The sequence below is a fragment of the Peromyscus maniculatus genome, chromosome 2 (assembly GCF_049852395.1).
Source record: "Peromyscus maniculatus bairdii isolate BWxNUB_F1_BW_parent chromosome 2, HU_Pman_BW_mat_3.1, whole genome shotgun sequence".
Lineage (NCBI taxonomy): Eukaryota > Metazoa > Chordata > Mammalia > Rodentia > Cricetidae > Peromyscus > Peromyscus maniculatus.
Window position 1 is genome coordinate 5,334,153 of NC_134853.1, and position 18,229 is coordinate 5,352,381.

General features: G+C 38.2%; 1 protein-coding gene across 10 annotated transcripts in view; it reads left to right on the forward strand.

The window, feature by feature from the left end:
* C2H8orf34 (chromosome 2 C8orf34 homolog) overlaps positions 1 to 18,229 on the forward strand; it is a 385,259-nt gene that overhangs the window by 157,155 nt on the left and 209,875 nt on the right. For all 10 annotated transcript variants that reach the window (XM_015993542.3, XM_006974691.4, XM_006974693.4 and 7 more), the window contains one exon: positions 9,294 to 9,460. In XM_015993542.3, the coding sequence (XP_015849028.2) occupies positions 9,294 to 9,460 (167 nt within the window). The remainder of the gene's footprint in view (positions 1 to 9,293; positions 9,461 to 18,229) is intronic.

Genomic DNA, 18,229 nt, shown 5'->3' on the forward strand with positions numbered 1-18,229 from the left:
GTCAACTTCCATCTTGCTTTCATTTATTCATAAAAATATCCAGAGTTAATTATTGCAAATGTTAGTGCCTCTTTTTGCTTCCTCACTCAGTGAGCTCTTATTCTCCTGAAATTCTCAGCCCTAGATGGATCTCTTGCTCAGTTCATGCAGACATTTCTCAAATATTTGTCCTTATGTCCTAATAAGTCATCTCGGTCTCACTTCACTCTGTGTTTAAAATATGAAGTGAGATGCTACTTGTGAATTGAAAAGGTAACAAAGTCCTGGCTATATTTCAATCATTTCAGAAACAAATTCATATATGTAGAAATCAAACGTAGAAAACATTGGTAACTCAGGTTACAAACTGCATTTCTCCTATCTGCAATTTCAAAACAGGATTTCTGAATTTATGCTGGGGCTCAAACAGCATCTGAATGAATAAGAAACACTGGAGATAAAGTTTTAAAGGTTCTAGTGTATAATTGTAGAATTAGCCACTGTCATTAAATTGTAAAACATATGCTATAACATCAATCTTGCATGTTGAGATTTAAAGCATAATGATATTCCAAACTGCTCAAAGAAAATTTGATTTTCAAGCTTTATTCCATTCATTTTTCTTTTCTCACCAAGGCTGGCACATAGCTATTTTCGATAAATATCTGTTACATGAGTGTAGGAGGTGTGGGCTATCACTAGGCCCATGCTAAGCAGAGCTTATTCACAAGAAACATTGTCGACAGTCTGTTTTTATTTTTGGTCCATTGCTCTAACGTGGCCTTTCCTATAGAGAAGAAAAGAAAAAAGAAGTCTTGTCTGAGTGGCTGTTATTGCAATATCTAGCATATAGACAACTTTTGTTTTTATGCTGAACAACAGATACATAACAAACTAGACCTCACCACTAGACTAGAGAATTCAATTAATGGCAAACCAAACCTTGGAAGTCTTATGGATAGAAACTTACCTAAAATATTTTCTTAGAGCTTTTATTAGAAACAACATTCCTTAGCTTAACTTTTTTCTTTATGCACCTCCAATACATTATGTAAAAAAGTCAACAGCTTATGTCATGTAGGGCTGACAACTAAAGTATTAAATTCTGGTTACAGTTAAGGTAGTTGTAAGGACAGACAGATAAACTAATAGAGTAGCATTGAGACACCAGCGTTAAGATCATGGCCCTTGATGGTCCTCGGGTGAGTCTCAAGACATATGTGGATCTTGTAATATTACATTCAAAATGATGTATGGTTATGATGGAAGATATTTTCCTGACTCTTCTTTATTGAATTCTTAAATTAAAAATTAAGAGAGCTCAAGAAAGATATGAAAGCATCCAAATAAGGACAGAAGGGTGGGAGAGAGCTGTTCTGGGGCAGGAGATGTTAGGGAATGAGTAAAGACTTCTCATGATTGTTTATAGCTTGCTAATTCTATAACTTGCCTAGCTAGTTATTGGGAAAGCATATGTACCCAGTGAACATTTAGAGTTTTATTTATATTTATTTATTTATTTATTTATTTATTTATTTATTTATTTATTTATTTATTTATTTTTGTCTACAGTCTCCTCTCATCACATTCCCTCCACTACCCCCCCCCATCCCCATCCATTCCTCCTCTGTTTCTGTTCAAAAAGGGGTAGGCCTCCCATGGATATCAACAAAGCATGGTATATCAAGTTGCCTTAGACTAAGCACCCACCTCTTGTTCAGGCTGGGCAAGGCAATCCAGTATGAAGAATAGGTTCCCGAAAACCAGCCAAAGTGTTAGGGATAGCCCTTGCCCCTATTGTTAGGAGTCTCACAAGAAGGTCAAGCTACACATCTATCACATGTATGCACAGTGCCTAGGTTGGTCCCATGCAGGCTCCCAGGCTGTCAGTTCCTATTAGCTGGGTTAGTTGTTTCTGTGGGTTTTGTTGTGATGTCCTCGACTCTTCTGGCTCCTATAATTCTTCCTTCCTCTCTTCAGCAGGTTTCCCTGAGCTCAGCCAAATGTTTGGTTGTGGGTTTCTGCACCAGTTTCCACCACTTACTAGTGAAGGTTTTCTCATTATAATTGGGGTAGTCACCAATCTGATTATAGGAGATGACCAGTTCAGGCTACATATCTACTATTGCTAGGAGTCTTAGCTGGGGTCATCCTTGTAGATTATTGGGAATTTCCCTTGCATCAGGTTTCTTCCTGACCCCCAAATGCCCCACCTTCCAGTAATCTATTTCAGTACTCTCCCCTTCCATCCACTCCCAACCTGATCCCTCAAGTTCCCATCTCTATCCACCCCAAGTCCACCCAGCAGATTTCTTCTATTTCTCCTTCCCAGGGAGTTCCATGCATCCTACCTTGGGCTCTCCTTTTTCCCTAATCTCTCTGAGTCTGTGGATTGTAACATGGTTATTCTCTATAGCTAATACCTACTTATAAGTGAGTATATACTATATTTATCTTTCTGGGTCTGGGTTACCTCACTAAAGGTGATTTCTTTTTCTAGTTTCATCCATTTGCCTTAAAATGTCTTGATATCATTGTCTTTGGCAGCTGAGTAAAACTCCATTGTGTAAATGTACTTCATTTTCTTTACCCATTCTTTGGTCAAGGAGCCTCTACATTATTTCCAGGTTTGGGCTATTACAAATAAAGCTACTCTGAGCATAGTTAAGCAAGTGTCCTTGTGGTGTGATTGAGCATCCTTTGGGTATATGCCCAAGAGTAGTATATCTGGATCTTGAGGTAGATTAATTCCCAGTTTTCTGAGAAACCACCATATTGATTTCCAAAGTAGCTGCACAAGTTTGCACTTCCAGCAGCAATGGAGGAGTGTTCCTCTTGCTCCACATTCTCTCTAGCATAAACTGTCATTTGTGTTTTTGATCTTAGCCATTCTGACAGGTGTAAAATGGAATCTCACAGAACAGTATTGACATACAAACAGAAAGGCAGATCAATGGAATTGAACTGAAGACCCAGACACAAACCCATAAACCTATGGACACTCAATTTTTGACAAAGAAGCCAAAAATTATACAATGGATAAAAAAAAAAAAAACTTCAACAAATGTTGCTGGAATAACTGGATGTTGGCAGATAGAAGAATGCAAATAGATCCATATCTATCATCCTGTACAAAACTCAAGTCCAAGTGGAGCAAAGGCCACAACATTAATCTAGTAACATTGAACATGATAGAAGAGAAAGTAGGGAATAGCCTTGAACACATTGACATAGGAGACAACTTCCTGAACAGAACACCATTGGCACAGACACTAAGATCGACAGTTAATAAGTGGGACCTCCGGAATTCTGTAAGGCCAAGGACACTGTCAATAGGACAAAATGGCAGCCTTCAGAATGGGAAAAATCTTCACTAACTCCATATCTGACAGAGAACTGATCTCTAAACTATATAAAGAACTCAAAAAACTAGACATAAAAACCCAAATAATCCAATTAAAAAATGGTATACAGACCTAAACAGAGAATTTTCAGCAGAAGAATCTTGAGTAGCAGAGAAACACTTAAGGAGATGTTCAACATCCTTAGCCATCAGGGAAATGCAAATCAAAATGACTCTTAGCGTTATTATAATCACACATTTGTCATGTAAGTATAAACAAAAATTGAGTTTAATAAGCCTATATAATCTCATTTTAAGTCATCCTAATTAGAATCTGCAATAGTTGTCTGACTACTTTCTTAAAATGAGTTGATAGATCTTAACAGGGAATTAGTAAACAGGCTCATCAAGCCTTGAAAACAATCAGTTCCTTTAAAGCTGAACCATCTAATTAAAACAAGGATAAACTCAATAAATATTGTAGTTCCAGTAAACTAGCTTCATTAAATGAGAATTGTTATTATAATGTAAATATTCAATAAAAGTAATAGAAAACCCACAACTTGGAATTAAACTTTAAATATTAAAGCTAAATGATCTTTCTATTAAGTTTTCCTTTCTTAAAGCTCAGATTGATTTTGATGTTCAGTGCACAAAGCCTGGAATTTTTGCCTTCCATAGAAAGTCAACAGCTAGGGGCTGGAGAGATGGCTCAGAGGTTAAGAGCACTGGCTGTTCTTCCAGAGGTCATGAGTTCAATTCCCAGCAACCACATGATGGCTCACAACCATCTGTAATGTGATCTGGTGCCCTCTTCTGGCCAAGGCATATGTGCAGGCAGAACACTGTATACATAAGAAAGAAAGAAAGTAAGGGAGGGAGGGAGGGAGGAAGGAAGTCAACAGCTGTATACATATACATACATATATATATATATATATATATATATATATATATATATATATAAAAGCACCATAAATTCAAGTCATACTGCATACTGCGTGGTGCTATGGAAAGTAAATCAGGATAAAGAGTAAGATATGATAAGATAAAGAATATAAGATAAAGAATATGATAAGATAAAGAGTAAGGGGTAACTCTTTCATACACAAACTTCAAAAACAAAGATGGTCAGGTGTGGGCTTTTCTGGACATGAAAAAAAAATCCATAAAGCACATGTCAGAGGTAACACCAAAGTTCACAACTGAAGGCATTTGAAGATAAAAATTTGGGGTAGGCATGATGGAACAGTGGGTAAAAGAAGTAACCAAATCCCACAGAGGTTTACCTTGGTCCCAGACTGGAACTGGGAAGTAAGTGGCTGTGCCAGCCATTCTTTAACCAAATGTCCTCTTCAATGTTTTGCTGCTCATCTATTCTTTGGAAAAGAATTCTAAAAACCTCACAAGCCCCACATTTTTTAGCTTCAGAAAAAAAAAAAAAAAAAGAGGGAGAGAGACTGGGGTGAATGCATGCGGAACCTCCAGTGTTCTTAGGAAGGGGGTGAATGTGTGGAACCTCCAGTGTTCTTAGGAAGGGGGTGAATGTGTGGAGCCTCCAGTGTTCTTAGGAAGGGGGTGAATGTGTGGAACCTTTAGTGTTCTTAGGAAAGGGGTGAATGTGTGGAACCTCCAGTGTTCTTAGGAAGGGGGTGAATGTGTGGAACCTCTAGTGTTCTTAGGAAGGGGGTGAATGTGTGGAACCTTCAGTGTTCTTAGGAAGACCCACCCATCCTTTCTTCTCATCCCACCCACCACTCTGCACTTCCTGGCTGCCTGCAGCATGACATTCTTTCCACCCCCTTCGTTCTTAGCCTATGGTGCTGGAGGAAAAGGAGGTGTAATCTCGGCCTCTAATCCTTGCCCATTGCCTTCTCCCTAAAACAATCCTCTTTTCTTTTTCTGTAGCACATTTTTCTTCCAAACATGACTTAGGAATCCCACAAACCACACTCTTCATACTTTTTACATCTACCCAACATAGCAGTAATTTAGGCAACCCTCATGACATTCTTCCCCTGAGCACATCGTTTTCCGCCCTCTGCCTGACTTGATGAACAGGCAGCAGAAGGAGTTCCACTCCAAACCTAGCCTCCCATTTCCTTTCTTTTCTCACTATTTTTGAATTTTTCCCTTTCACCCATTCACTCCCTCCATAATTTCTTAGATCTTGTCATCATCATCTGGAATCTTAATATTACTTCAGGTTCTTCAACCTCCCCTCATCATCTCCTGGCCTTCTATTTCATTCTCTCTGGTACCCAACTGAAACTGGAACCCAAAATGCACCATTTGCTTCTCATTCACCCCGTTCCTCATTCTTCTCTTTATCTAGCTTGGTTACAGCCCATGACTGAGAACAGTCCTCTGGGGCTTGCTTACAGTTTTAGAGGGTTAGTTCATGACCAGTATAGAAGGAAGCAGACAGGCAAGATGTGGGAGCAGTAGCTGAGAGCTTTATCCTGATCTGGAGAGAGAGAGAAAGACAGAGAGAAAGACAGAGAGAGAGAGAGAGAGAGAGAGAGAGAGACAGAGACAGAGACAGAGACAGAGAGACAGAGAGAGAGAGAACTCTTCCATTCTTTTTTTAAAATAAATTTATTTATTTTTTTATTTTATAATTTAATTTAATTTTACATATCAGCCACGGATTCCCTTGTTCTCCCTCCTCCCCCTGCCTTCCCCCCAGCCCACCCCCCATTCCCATCTCCTCCATGGCAAAGACTCCCCTGAGGACTGAGATCAACCTGGTAGACTCAGTCCAGGCAGGCCCAGTCCCCTCCTCTCAGGCCAACCCAAGCGTCCCTGCATAAGCCCCAGGTTTCAAACAGCCAACTCATGCACTGAGCACAGGACCCGGTCCCACTGCCTGGATGCCTCCCAAACAGATCAAGCCAATCAACTGTCTCACCCATTCAGAGGGCCTGATCCATTTGGTGGCCCCTCAGCCTTTGGTTCATAGTTCATGTGTTTCCATTCGTTTGATTATTTGTCCCTGTGCTTTTTCCAACCTTGGTCTCAACAATTCTCGATCATACAAACCCTCCATTCTTGACAACATTCTGCCTTGTGGACACGCAGCTCCTTTCTGTTCTGAGATGGGATCAGCAGAGGTTGGAGAACACTTGCCACACTGGCCAGGGCCTCTGGACCATGAGTGCTCAAACCCCAAATATGCTAGTCCTGCCAATGCAGCTCCACTTACACCTGCTCTGTTCGTACATCTGTTCTCCTTAATCACAGCATTATACCACTTCCTCTCTCCCCAATTACCTAACCCTTGTCTTCCCCCCCCCCCCCTTTCTTTTTCTGAATCGATGAAGCTGCACCTTATTTAATGGAAAAAAAGAAATTGCAGTTCTTGATTCCTGGTTTTTCTGTGTCCAAGTCTTCTGCTTTCTTCTGTGGTAGGGGAGTGAACTACCTCAAGTCCCCCACTTGGTCATAGATTCTCAATCTCACTAACCTAGCACAACGATGTAGCAGGAATCTTAAAAGGTCTTATTAATAAAATCAAACCCGGAGCCAGGTATTGGGTTAAAGCTGGAAGATCAGAGAAGCAGAACAAGCCACAACTTTCTCACCTCGCCAATTCCTCAGCTGATCCTGTTTCCTCAGACTAGATGCCTCTCAGCTGAACTGCTGCTCAAACGCTTAACAACTTAACCAGGCTCTAGTTCCTGGTCCTCACACCTTGAATACCTTTCTGCTTCCTGCCATCACTTCCTGGGATTAAAGGCTTTTGTTACCATGCCTGGCTGTTTCCAGTGTGGCCTTGAACTCACAGCCTTTGGAATGCTGGGATTAAAGGCGTGTGCTACCACTGTCTAACCTCTATGTTTAATCTTATGGCTGTTCTGTTCTCTGACCCCAGATAAGTTTATTAGGGTGCACAATATTTTGGAGAACACAATATCACCACACAATATTAACTTCTTTTGTTCATTTCATAATTCCCTTTCCAGACCTTTCTCATCTGCATACATGCATGACGTTATTTCAGATATCATTGAGAGGGATCTCCGACAGCATAGCTTGAGCAGAGGAAATCCTTTGTGTCCCCACAGTCTGACACTGTTCATTTACCTAGAGGCATCAGTTCATCAGCCTGAGTATATCTTCATCAGACACCAGGAGGAACCAGCAGGAGTTACAACCAACACTAGATAGAACCGCAGAGCAACGGGTCTGTCACTTAAATTGTTATTGGACTTCAAACAAGTTCAGTAACACAAGGGACTGCCCTATAAAGTACAAGAACTGCATAGGGCACAGTGTCCTAACTAATAGTCCAGTCACACAGGACACATGTTATAAAATACCATTCATACTCCAAACCATAATAACCACAGCCTGAATATTGAAAGTCGATGGATACTTGCCTGCGGTAACACAGGTGGTAGAATTAACTGGGAAGAAATTAAAGCAATCACCATAAAAATGATTTCATAAGTAATTGCAAATTCTTTGGTAATAAGTACATAGAAAATAATAGTAATAAACAGATTATAGCAACGTCATGAAAATTATAGTACTGACAGAAGAATTCACTGAAATAAAATAGTAAAACCTGTGGCAGGGCCGAGATGACAGATGATAGAATTACAGACTATGGTAGCAGATCTATTGAATTGGACTGTTCTGAACAAGCGAGAGGAAATAGATTAAAAAAAAAATATGATACAGGGTTGGGAGACGCTGCTCCGAGGTTAAGAGCATTTGCTGCTCTTACAGGGGACCTGGGCTCAGTTCTCACATCAGGCTGCTCACAGCCACCTGTGCCTCAAGTTTCAGGGGAACCAATGCCCTCTTCTGGCTTCTGTGTGTACCTACATCTATGTGTTGCACAGACATGCATTCAGGCACACACACATACATATGATACAGCTTCAGTGACCTGTGGGTAAATAAGAAAAGATCTGAAATTCTTATCCAGTTCCAAGAAGAAAGGGTAATAAGAGTGACAGCTGAAAACTTACTGAACAGCTAGAAACTGAGGAAAGCCAGGTGGGATAACCCCCAGGCATTTTACACAAAGGCACGTCGTAGGTAAACATCTAGAAACAAGCATCAAGGAAGGAATCTTTCTCAATGAAAATTGTTATTTTCATTTTATGCGTGTGAGTGTTTGCCCATATATATATATATGTGCACCACATGTGTGCCTAGTGCCCACAGAGGCCAGAAGAAGGTGCTGGAACTTCTGAGCTGTCATGTAGAGGCTGGGAACTGAACCCTGCTCCTCTGTAAGAGCTGCAAGTATTCTTAACTGGTGAGGCATCTCGTCGGCTCTGAAAGAAGAAATCTGAAAGGCAGGAAGAGATAAGTATCAAACAGCCATTAGGGGAACAATCATTAGAATGGCAAAGGATTTTTCATCTAAAGAAAAATAAGAGCAAAGGGAAGCATCAAAAGTAAATGACTGTTGGCCATACAGCTAGTGAAACTGTGTCCAACAGAAGTTGCCGTAAGGTAAGAGTGAATGATGTTCTTCACACAGAGGAAGTGACAAGAGAGAGTCATAGAACATCAGGAGGGAGGAAAGAAAAAACAGAAAATATGAGTGGAAGTGGTAGGTTATCCTCACTAGTTTTGATAATAATGAATAAAACAAAAATGCCATCAATACTCCAACACTTGTGTCCGACTTGACATACACTTGTTGTAGAAATCAGGGAATAATTTAGACTTTCTAGCTCCTACTGGATCAGAAAAGCTATTAAATATGAGTCTGAGGCACATGGCAGCAATCAGAAAAAGTACTTCCTGTTGTAGGGGCAAGAGTTTGCATCCTCCACACTGGGAGAAGAATTAAGTACAAAGGATGTCTCAGAAACATGCTATTTCCATTATCCTGGGGGAAAACAAGTAATGTGCAATGTGTTTATGTGACACAGTAGTGGAAGAAGAATGTGTTAGGTTAGTAGATTTTCATTACAGACCACAGGTAACGTGTCAATTATTTCTTCAGCTTAAAGATGGAGCCCAAGACTAAAGGATTAAAACAGCAGCAGCAGCAGCATAAGAAACTTCTGGCTGCGATGCTTTCCCAGGATTCCTTCGAGTCCATCCACAGCCCCACACCATCTGTAATAGAGGAAGACATCGACAATGAAGACGATGCAATGGAGTTGCTGGGTAATTTTACAAATTAATAATTTCTCTTTCTCCTCTTTTCTGGCATTGTAAAAGTGTGCAGGAACCGAGGGTTTTAAACATTCTCGATAGTTTTGTCTAAGGCAAAGGGAGCCCTTTAACATCCCCTTTCCTTCCCTTGGACCTTTATGAAGTTGCATGTAAGAACTAAGCTGAACCCGTGGAAGCATGTGAAACACTCCCTAGACTGTACTATGTGCGTTGTGTATGCAGCACTCTATACTCCAACTTCACTAAGCTTTATTCTGTGTGCAGTTGTGATAAAATGCAAATCTGTCTGTTTTATTTTTCTTGATTACACCTATTCTCTATAAAATACACCCTCTTCCTAACAAGCCCCTGTGAATATAAGGTTGCTTTAGGGAAATGTCATAAAACTGAAAGATGTCAATAGTAAAGTAGTGTTTGATGCTTTTCATACATGATAGGAAGCTTTGCATAGATTTCAAAATCTTCTGAGACTCATCACCTTCCCAAAACCTCATTCATGTTGTAGATATTGTTTTCTTTATATAGTTTTTTTTGTGATTCAAGTATGTGATCCTATTCCAATAGAAGTTTACATATATAAATTCTTAATTGAAACTCATTTTGAAAAATCTTTTTTTTTTTTTTTTTGAGGCAAGGTTTCTCTGTGTAGTCCTGGCTGTCTTGGAACTATCTCTGTGGACCAGGCTGGCCTGGAACTTAAAGATCTACCTGCCTCTGCCTCCAGAGTGCTGGAATTAAAGGCATGAGCCACCATGCCTGGCTGGAAAATAATTTTTACAAAAGAAGAACATGAAGTTTGCTTTGCAAGTAATTCAAATGTAAAAATGGTGTGTTTTTAATTGATTGGTACTAGCTATTCTATTATACAGAATTAATTAAAGCAATTTGTATATGCTTCCATAACAACATACCATTATATTTAAACTGAAAGGAGAATAATGTGATTACATACAGAATATGTGTGCACAGAAAAGGTACGTTATTTGAATTTTTAGACCATATTTCTAGGAATTAAGTATTGATGGCAGTAAATTATTTTCTATAATAAATTGTAGGTCTCCATGCAAACAGCTGCAAAGGTGTTGTTCAGTAGATGATGGCAGGGTTGAAGATCTTTTCTAACAGCCTGCTAGCTACCTTGAATCTAAAATTAAGGAAACTATGACCCTTTTCATTAGATGACATTGGGCTTTGTTTTCGTTTAAGCAATCAAGTCTTATTTCCCCACTTACAAATCATGAACGTGGAAGAGCTTCTAGATGTTACCATGGCACTTTCATCCATCTTCCACTCACTACACAGGACTTTGATCTAAGGTCATAAAACAAAATCTTTTCTGTTTGTAGGAATTTTGCAGTCAGTTGAAAAATGTAAACTCATCATGTCCGCCTTGTTCTTTGCCCGTGTTGTCACAGTTGTGCATAGTGGTGACTCCCAGTGCAGAAGTGGGGGCAGGGATCCTGGCAAGCTTGTTTTTAAAAAGCTGGTTCCTCTGCTGAGTCCTGGGGACAAGGAGGTGTAAACTTGAGAAGTGGAGCCGGAGCCCCCTGGGGGCTGGTTCACATAGGTATTTTGTCTTTGGTGACTGTGCCTGTAAATGGCTCCCCTGCTGGTCAGTGATGGTGAAAGAGATGATCAAGGGACTCTTCCAAGGCTCATGTGTCTGCTTCATGCCCATTGTCTCTAGAACTCCCCTGTTCTCTTCAGAAATTTCTAGCTTTCTAAGCTGAAGACCAGAGGGTTGGATTGGGGAGTCTCCCTCGTATTAAGCCTTTAAAAACTGGCTGTCATTAATTCATCTTCTCACTTTAGATATTTAGCTTGCGTTCTGACCAGGTTTAATGGTAAAGAATAGTGGAAGCTTTCACTGTGTGATCTCACACAGCTCAGGCCTGGTGGCTGATGGTGACACTGATCTCTAAATATGTGAGCTCCTTGTGACAGAATGCAATGTTCAAGCACACAGCACTAGCCTTCAATACTGCCATGTGCAATTTCTCTGGTTTGGGAAATGATTCCAGAGAAAAATGTGATTGTATACATCTGAAGAAAACACAATGTTAATGCCTTGAAAATTCATGTGAAATCAAGACTTAATGCATATAATCATTGTTAAGGTGTAACAGATACTGTGTTTAAAATGTCTTGTGGGAATCTAAAATGTGTGATAGAATGAGTTTACTGTAATATGCTTTTAAGGGTTTAATTTATCATTATCTATGCTATGATAAAATTAGCTGAAAATGTATCTATCATGCATGGGAAGTTATCTGTAATTGTGAATTGATAAGTAAAATATATGGTTTTTAGCCAATATTAATATAAAAAATGAATTATCCATCAATAAAATTGGTTGGCTTAAGGAGGAAATCTTTTAGTGAAAGTAGTAGATATAAATAAAACTAATTCTTGTTGTCTTTATTGAAATGTAGTGTTGTTAATATATGCTGATTACATATTCACAGTTGCTTAATTGTATGTCTGTGAATTTATTTTGTAAATATATTCGGCATGTGAAAATATGTTAGGATCAATTTTTATGTTAATTTTCTATGAGACTACTTTAAACCCTACTTATAATTTTATAGAGTAGAAATGAATCCTTATGAAGTAAATATTATCTATTAGAGAATGAAGTATCTGAACTTGGAGTTTTAAAGAGACACCAATTTTAACTATTTCTGAAAGTGGTTCTAGATATACAAAATGTCGATTAAAAATACCTTCCAACTTACCTCAAATGATAAAGTTTTCAATCACAAATGTAAGAGATTCTCAATTATTTTTGGTGGTTATATTGGCACATAATAATCAAAGTCAATAGAAACTCTTTTTGAATACATCACATTTCCTAAACATATGGTAAAATCGAGAGTTTCTCAAAAATGATGGGAGACCAGATACGTTTCCCAGAGCTTCTGTGGATTGTCTTCTTTCATCCTCAAGGGGAACTTAAGGAACTGTTGAAGGACATTTAGCTGTGTGAACATTAGCCCATTCCCCCTGCATTACATATCTTTATCATCATGTTATAACTGTAACAGTAACGTTTGTTTGAATGTTTTCTACATAGTTTGTACTGATTTTGTACCCATTAAAAACAAAACAAACCGAGAATTAAAAGGCGCAACCACTTTTTTACACACTTTAGTTTGGACTATTACTTATAATGTATTTTAGGCTTTCTAATTTTTTGTGCTGAAGGAGCTATCTAAAAATCATATTCTAGAGATGCTAAAGCCATTAATCACACTTAGTTATATTTTCCAGCCTTAGCTGAAGATTATACAAATTTAAAATTAAATCCAATTCTACATTGTCTTAAATAAACAAGGTTGTCATAAGCATATTTTACTTGTTTTAAGATAAATAATCAAGTATAACTAACACGGCATTCCTTGCTGAATGCAGTTTCTAGGGACCCAATATCTTACCAAATAAATTAACTTATTAGTAAAAAATAAAATGAATTTACTGGAGGGACTCATTAAGGTGCAATGCTCTTTCAGCTTATGCTTTTGCATTTTTTGATAAGCTTTTGGAAAGATAAACATCCACTGTCATGTGTTTGGTTAAATTGGAGGCTTTTTTCCATCAGAAATGTCCTATGTTTACAAAGTAAGAATGGGTATTGCATCTGATGAGAAATGGATGCTGTCACTGTGGTGTGAGAATTAGAAGAAAGAGATCCTAAATGTCTTTTTTTTTTTTTTTAAGATTTATTTATTATGTATAGTGTTCTGTCTGCATATACACCTGCAGGTCAGAAGAGGGCACCAGATCTCATTATGGATGGTTGTGAGCCACCATGTGGTTGCTGGGAATTGAACTCATGACCTCTGGAAGAACAGCCAGTGCTCTTAACCTCTGAGCCATCTCTCCAGCCCCCCCCCCCCAAATGTCTTATAAATTCCTTACCTACAAACCTGTATTTTAATGACTTAATATCTGCAAACTAGTCAGAAACGTAAGGGACCATCAACACAAGCCTCTCCGATTTTGTTCCCGTATAGAACTGATTATTTGACACATCAGAACAGCAGCTAACTTGTCACTTTAAAATAAACCAGTATTTTCATGAAAATGATTCTTTATAAAAATTCTGAGGACTTTCAAACATTAAACCACTGGGTGTTTCAATATTACCTAGAAGATTACTTAAAATATTAGTTCATTCAATATAGTATCCAAAAGCAAACTAATGTAAATTAGTGACCATTATAGATAAAATATCCAAATAGCAAGTATTTTAAGATATAAAACTTTAAAACACTCAGAAGTTAAATGTTTAATAAAACTTTCTTAAACCAAGTAGGTTTTATCTTCACCTATATGATAGTCTAAAAAATTCCATTAATTATTCTGCAATTAACCAAACCTTATAGAGAACCTGCAGATAGATTTTTACAAGTTCACTAACTCAATCAGTGCAACTGGAGACCTAAGACATCCTGAAGTTGTGTAAGATATCTGTCACATGCCAAATAGAAGCTCCTAATGCCTCTGCTCCCATGCTGGCATCTGTGCTTCTGAACTGGAACTTCTTCGAATGGCTTCCATGTCATCATTGTCCATGCAAATGCCATGTAAGCAGTCACTGTGTGGTCCAAGGACTTGAATCCCATGCTTAACTCTTTTAGTTATAAGGCCATTTTAGAACATATATTCCAACAATGCTTTCATATGGCAAACTGTGCAGCTGCTGGGTGAGAATAACTCACAATATGAGGAACATCACATCTTATATTTAACTTTAAAAAGCTATTTGATCTTGAGTTTAGAGATAAGGGTGGATATTGTGGGAAATCCATCTGGTCATGTTCTGTCTCTAAAGCCATTCATCCAGTTTTAACAGGTTTAGTTCTTTAGGGTGTCTCTATCACTTACAGAGTGAGTTGAATGCTTGTAATACTTCATATTTGAACAAATATACGAGTCTGGATTGGGGGTGCCTATTTTCTTTTTCTTTCTTTCTTTCTTCCTTCCTTTCTTTCTTTCTTTCTTCCTTCCTTCCTTCCTTCCTTCCTTCCTTCCTTCCTTCCTTCCTTCCTTCCTTCCTTCCTTCTTTCTTTCTTTTTTGTTTGTTTTTCAAGATAGGGTTTCTCTGTGTAGTTTTGGTGCCTGTCCTGGATCTTGCTCTGTAGACCAGGCTGCCTTGAACTCACAGAGATCACCTGGCTCTGCCTCCTGAGTGCTGGGATTAAAGGCCTGTGCCACCACCGCCCAGCACAGGTGCCTATTTTCAAGGTTTGGTTTGCTTGTGAATCGCCAAGGGTTCACCTTTAAACAAGACTGTAGCATTCCCCACACCCAGGATTTTGCTCATCAGGTTTGAATCCAGCTCATGAATCAGATTTTACTCAATAAGAATACCTTCCCTACCACGGTAGATTGCATTCCACGCAACTTTTTGAATTCATAAGAACCTTAATAGAAAAGTTATATACAGTAAATGAGGAGATTCAGTTGTCAATCCTTACAGCCCGAGATCAGGAAATAGAGGTTTCTGAGTCATCGCACTCATTTAAAGTCACATCTGGAAACAGGTCTTGCTGACAAGCTTTGGCTACCCAGTTGCTATCATCTTATCAGCCTTCTCGCTGCCCCTCCGCTGGACGGGTGCACTGGAAGTGTGAATGCTTCCGCTTGAGAGCAACTGTAGAGACATCATTCTAGCATGAACCTCAAAAAAGGATTTCTTTCTGATTGTACTTCATCATGTTGAAACCCAAGATTATTTCTTTGTCTTCATTACTCCCATCCCTTTTTGTTACTGTCTAGATTAATTTGTTTTGTTTTGGGTTTGAAATTTTATTCATGCTTCATTCTTTTCAGTCTTTATTTTTTTGTTTCTTTTCAAAGATATCAGAGTTTTTGCTAATAGTAGTGAATATATATTGCAGGTGGAGATTTCTCTTTAAATAAATATACTACAAGGTGCCACCAAATATATATATATACATACATACATACACACACACACACACCACCTGATATTACTTGTATGGCACGTGACAAGAAATATTGCACTTTATTTCTGCATGTAAAAAAAAATCCATAGTAAAACACATCTGATCCAATAGAAAAAAGTTAATAGTTAGCAAACAAATTCTAAACACAAGGACAAATTGTTCACAGTGTTCATTGTACCTCAGGTGAAAATTCCATTGTTTGGAGAAAACTGTTTTTAGTTATTTGTGTGTAGTTTTGTTTAGTACATATTGATTGCGTAGACTAAAATCCTGACGACTTGACACCTACCAGTGACAGTATTTGTGTTTTTCATAAGTGTGCTGTGGCTTTTCAACTAGCATTTTGTGACGTGTGCACCACCGTGTGATGTGGTGTAGGTGACATGACCTGTGCCCCAATCCTAAAGCCCAAATCCTTTTTCAGGCTACCTCCTGCTACTTTTGCCATGTTTGCTTTTTTATTTTTATTTTTAATCTTTTGCTAATTTCTGAGCTGCAAGCAATTAGTTTTCCAATGCTGGTGACACCATGTGCCCTCCCTACTCTGCAGGCAAGGCATGAGATAACAAGATACTCTGGAAAAGTGACACATTCCTCTTCTGTCACAGCTGACAGGAATACTGAGGGGGAAAAAGGCATGGATTTATGTACAAAACTCTCCTCCCAAACAATGTTCTCTTCTGTAACCTGTGTCCATTTAACTGGAGGCAGAAGAAAATGTGTGCTTTCTTTAACGATGGGACAATGCCTACTCATAGCAAAAGCTGGCGTTTTCACAGCACAATGAAAAGCTCAGATAGAAAGGCACCCAAACCCCAAAGGTGACCTCAAACATACCTGCCATCTGCCAGCTTGGAGCACAACTGCTTACACTTGAAATGTGGAGATGTAAGCAGGGGCCGTGACGTCTGACACTTGTTTATGCGGAGGAGATTGCTAGACTTATTTTTCCCCTATAATGTATGATTTATAGGAGGAAAACAAAATTATTTTGTGCATATGCAGAGGTCCACACTAGCAAAGACAAAGCATGGGAAAGAATAAAAAAAGGGATGCAGGAGCAAATTTAGAAAATCTTTAACTGGGGCTGGAAAGATAGCTCTGCAGTTAAGAGCACTGGCTGCTCTTCCAGAGGACCTTAGTTCAATTCCCAGAACCCACATGGCAGCTCACAACTGTCTGTAACCCCAGTTCCAGAGGATCTGGCACTCTGGCACAGACATACACACAGGCAAAACACCAATGCAGGTAAAAGTAACTAAATATTTAAAAAAATGAAAATCTAGAACTGTAATTCATGTTTTCATGATTTGTCACAGATCAAGTAATGTAGTTGTTAAAATATACAAGATTTAATAGTGCTTTCAAGTTATGCTGACAGATATAAAAATATTTGAACAATTTTGGTTCTGTATTAACTCATTTTATGAGAAAAATCAGCCAAATTCCATACTACTCTTAAATATTATTAGAGTTTTGTTGCTTTAGAAATAAACTTTCCTTTTACAAATACTTCATACATGATGATGTGATATTTCAGATGATTTGTTCAGCCATGGTCATTGTTTTCATGTAATTTAAATGTGAACTTTTCGTATTATATGAGAGTCATTTGAAAACCACACTGAATCACAACTTTGTTACATTATTATTAGTTGACACAAATGAATTGTAATTAATTTAGCATTTGTTTGCAGTTTAATGTCAAATCAAAGCTTATTAAAAACATGTAATTCTTCTGATTTTTTTTCAAATCTGGTTTTATAGCTAAAGGAATCTGTTCAGATATTTCTATATTGTAATATGCCTAACCACGTGTTTAGTCATTTTCTAATAGAATCCTTAAATGACATAGAATGCTGAAAAGAATGTTCACAAAACATGCCAAATATCTCCCCCAAACAGTTGTTCTTGTAAAATAAAATCAGCTTCAGAAACCATTAACAATATGCTGTATGTATATTTTTGGGGAATCCCAAATATTTAAAATATTCTTATGAGTAAATTTCTTTTGGAATGAATATCTTACTTTTTCAAATATCATATTCTCTGGAATTCAGAAATAGAAATATCCTTAACAACAATAAATACTCCCATTTATTGATGTAAAGTTTTTAAATAAAAAACCACTAAGGAGTATAATGGGAGAGAGATATAAGGATGCTCTGATGGGGTTCAGTAAAGTTTAATCATTTCTATTCTATTTTTTTTAACTTAGCTCCTTTCTACAAAGTCTAGCTGAATGCCTCTGTTGATGTGGTGGCTTTGTCCACGTTAGAATGAAATCTTAGATTTCACTTAAAGTTTTATTTAAAGCCTGATTTTTCCAAGCCTCACCAGTAGGGAATTCAATGGGCTGTTTTAACTATTGGCATTTAGAGACTGTGTGTATCAAAATATTAGTGTAGGGTGAAATTAGTGCAATAAAGCAAAACTCACATTAAGCCTAGGGAATTAACTTTTCGGGAACGGCACAGTGTATACGGAGTTAGCATAAGAGCGCGAGCTCTGTGTCCACACAGCTGGTTGAACACTTGGCCACTGTGTTACACCAGAAGGTAAGACCGAGGACGGGAATGCCCTGCAGGTTTGTTGTTAGAAAAACGGGATTAATAAAAATGCACACTCTATAAGGTTTTGTAAAGCTTAAGTAAAATAACTCATGAGAAAGTTTTCAACCAACAGGCAAGCTAGAAAACCCATGTAGTTCTTAAGTGAATTCTTTTCTTCTTTCCTTTTAATGTGTAAAATTGAATTCATGTGGGGGAAAAAAAGAAAGAAAGAAAGA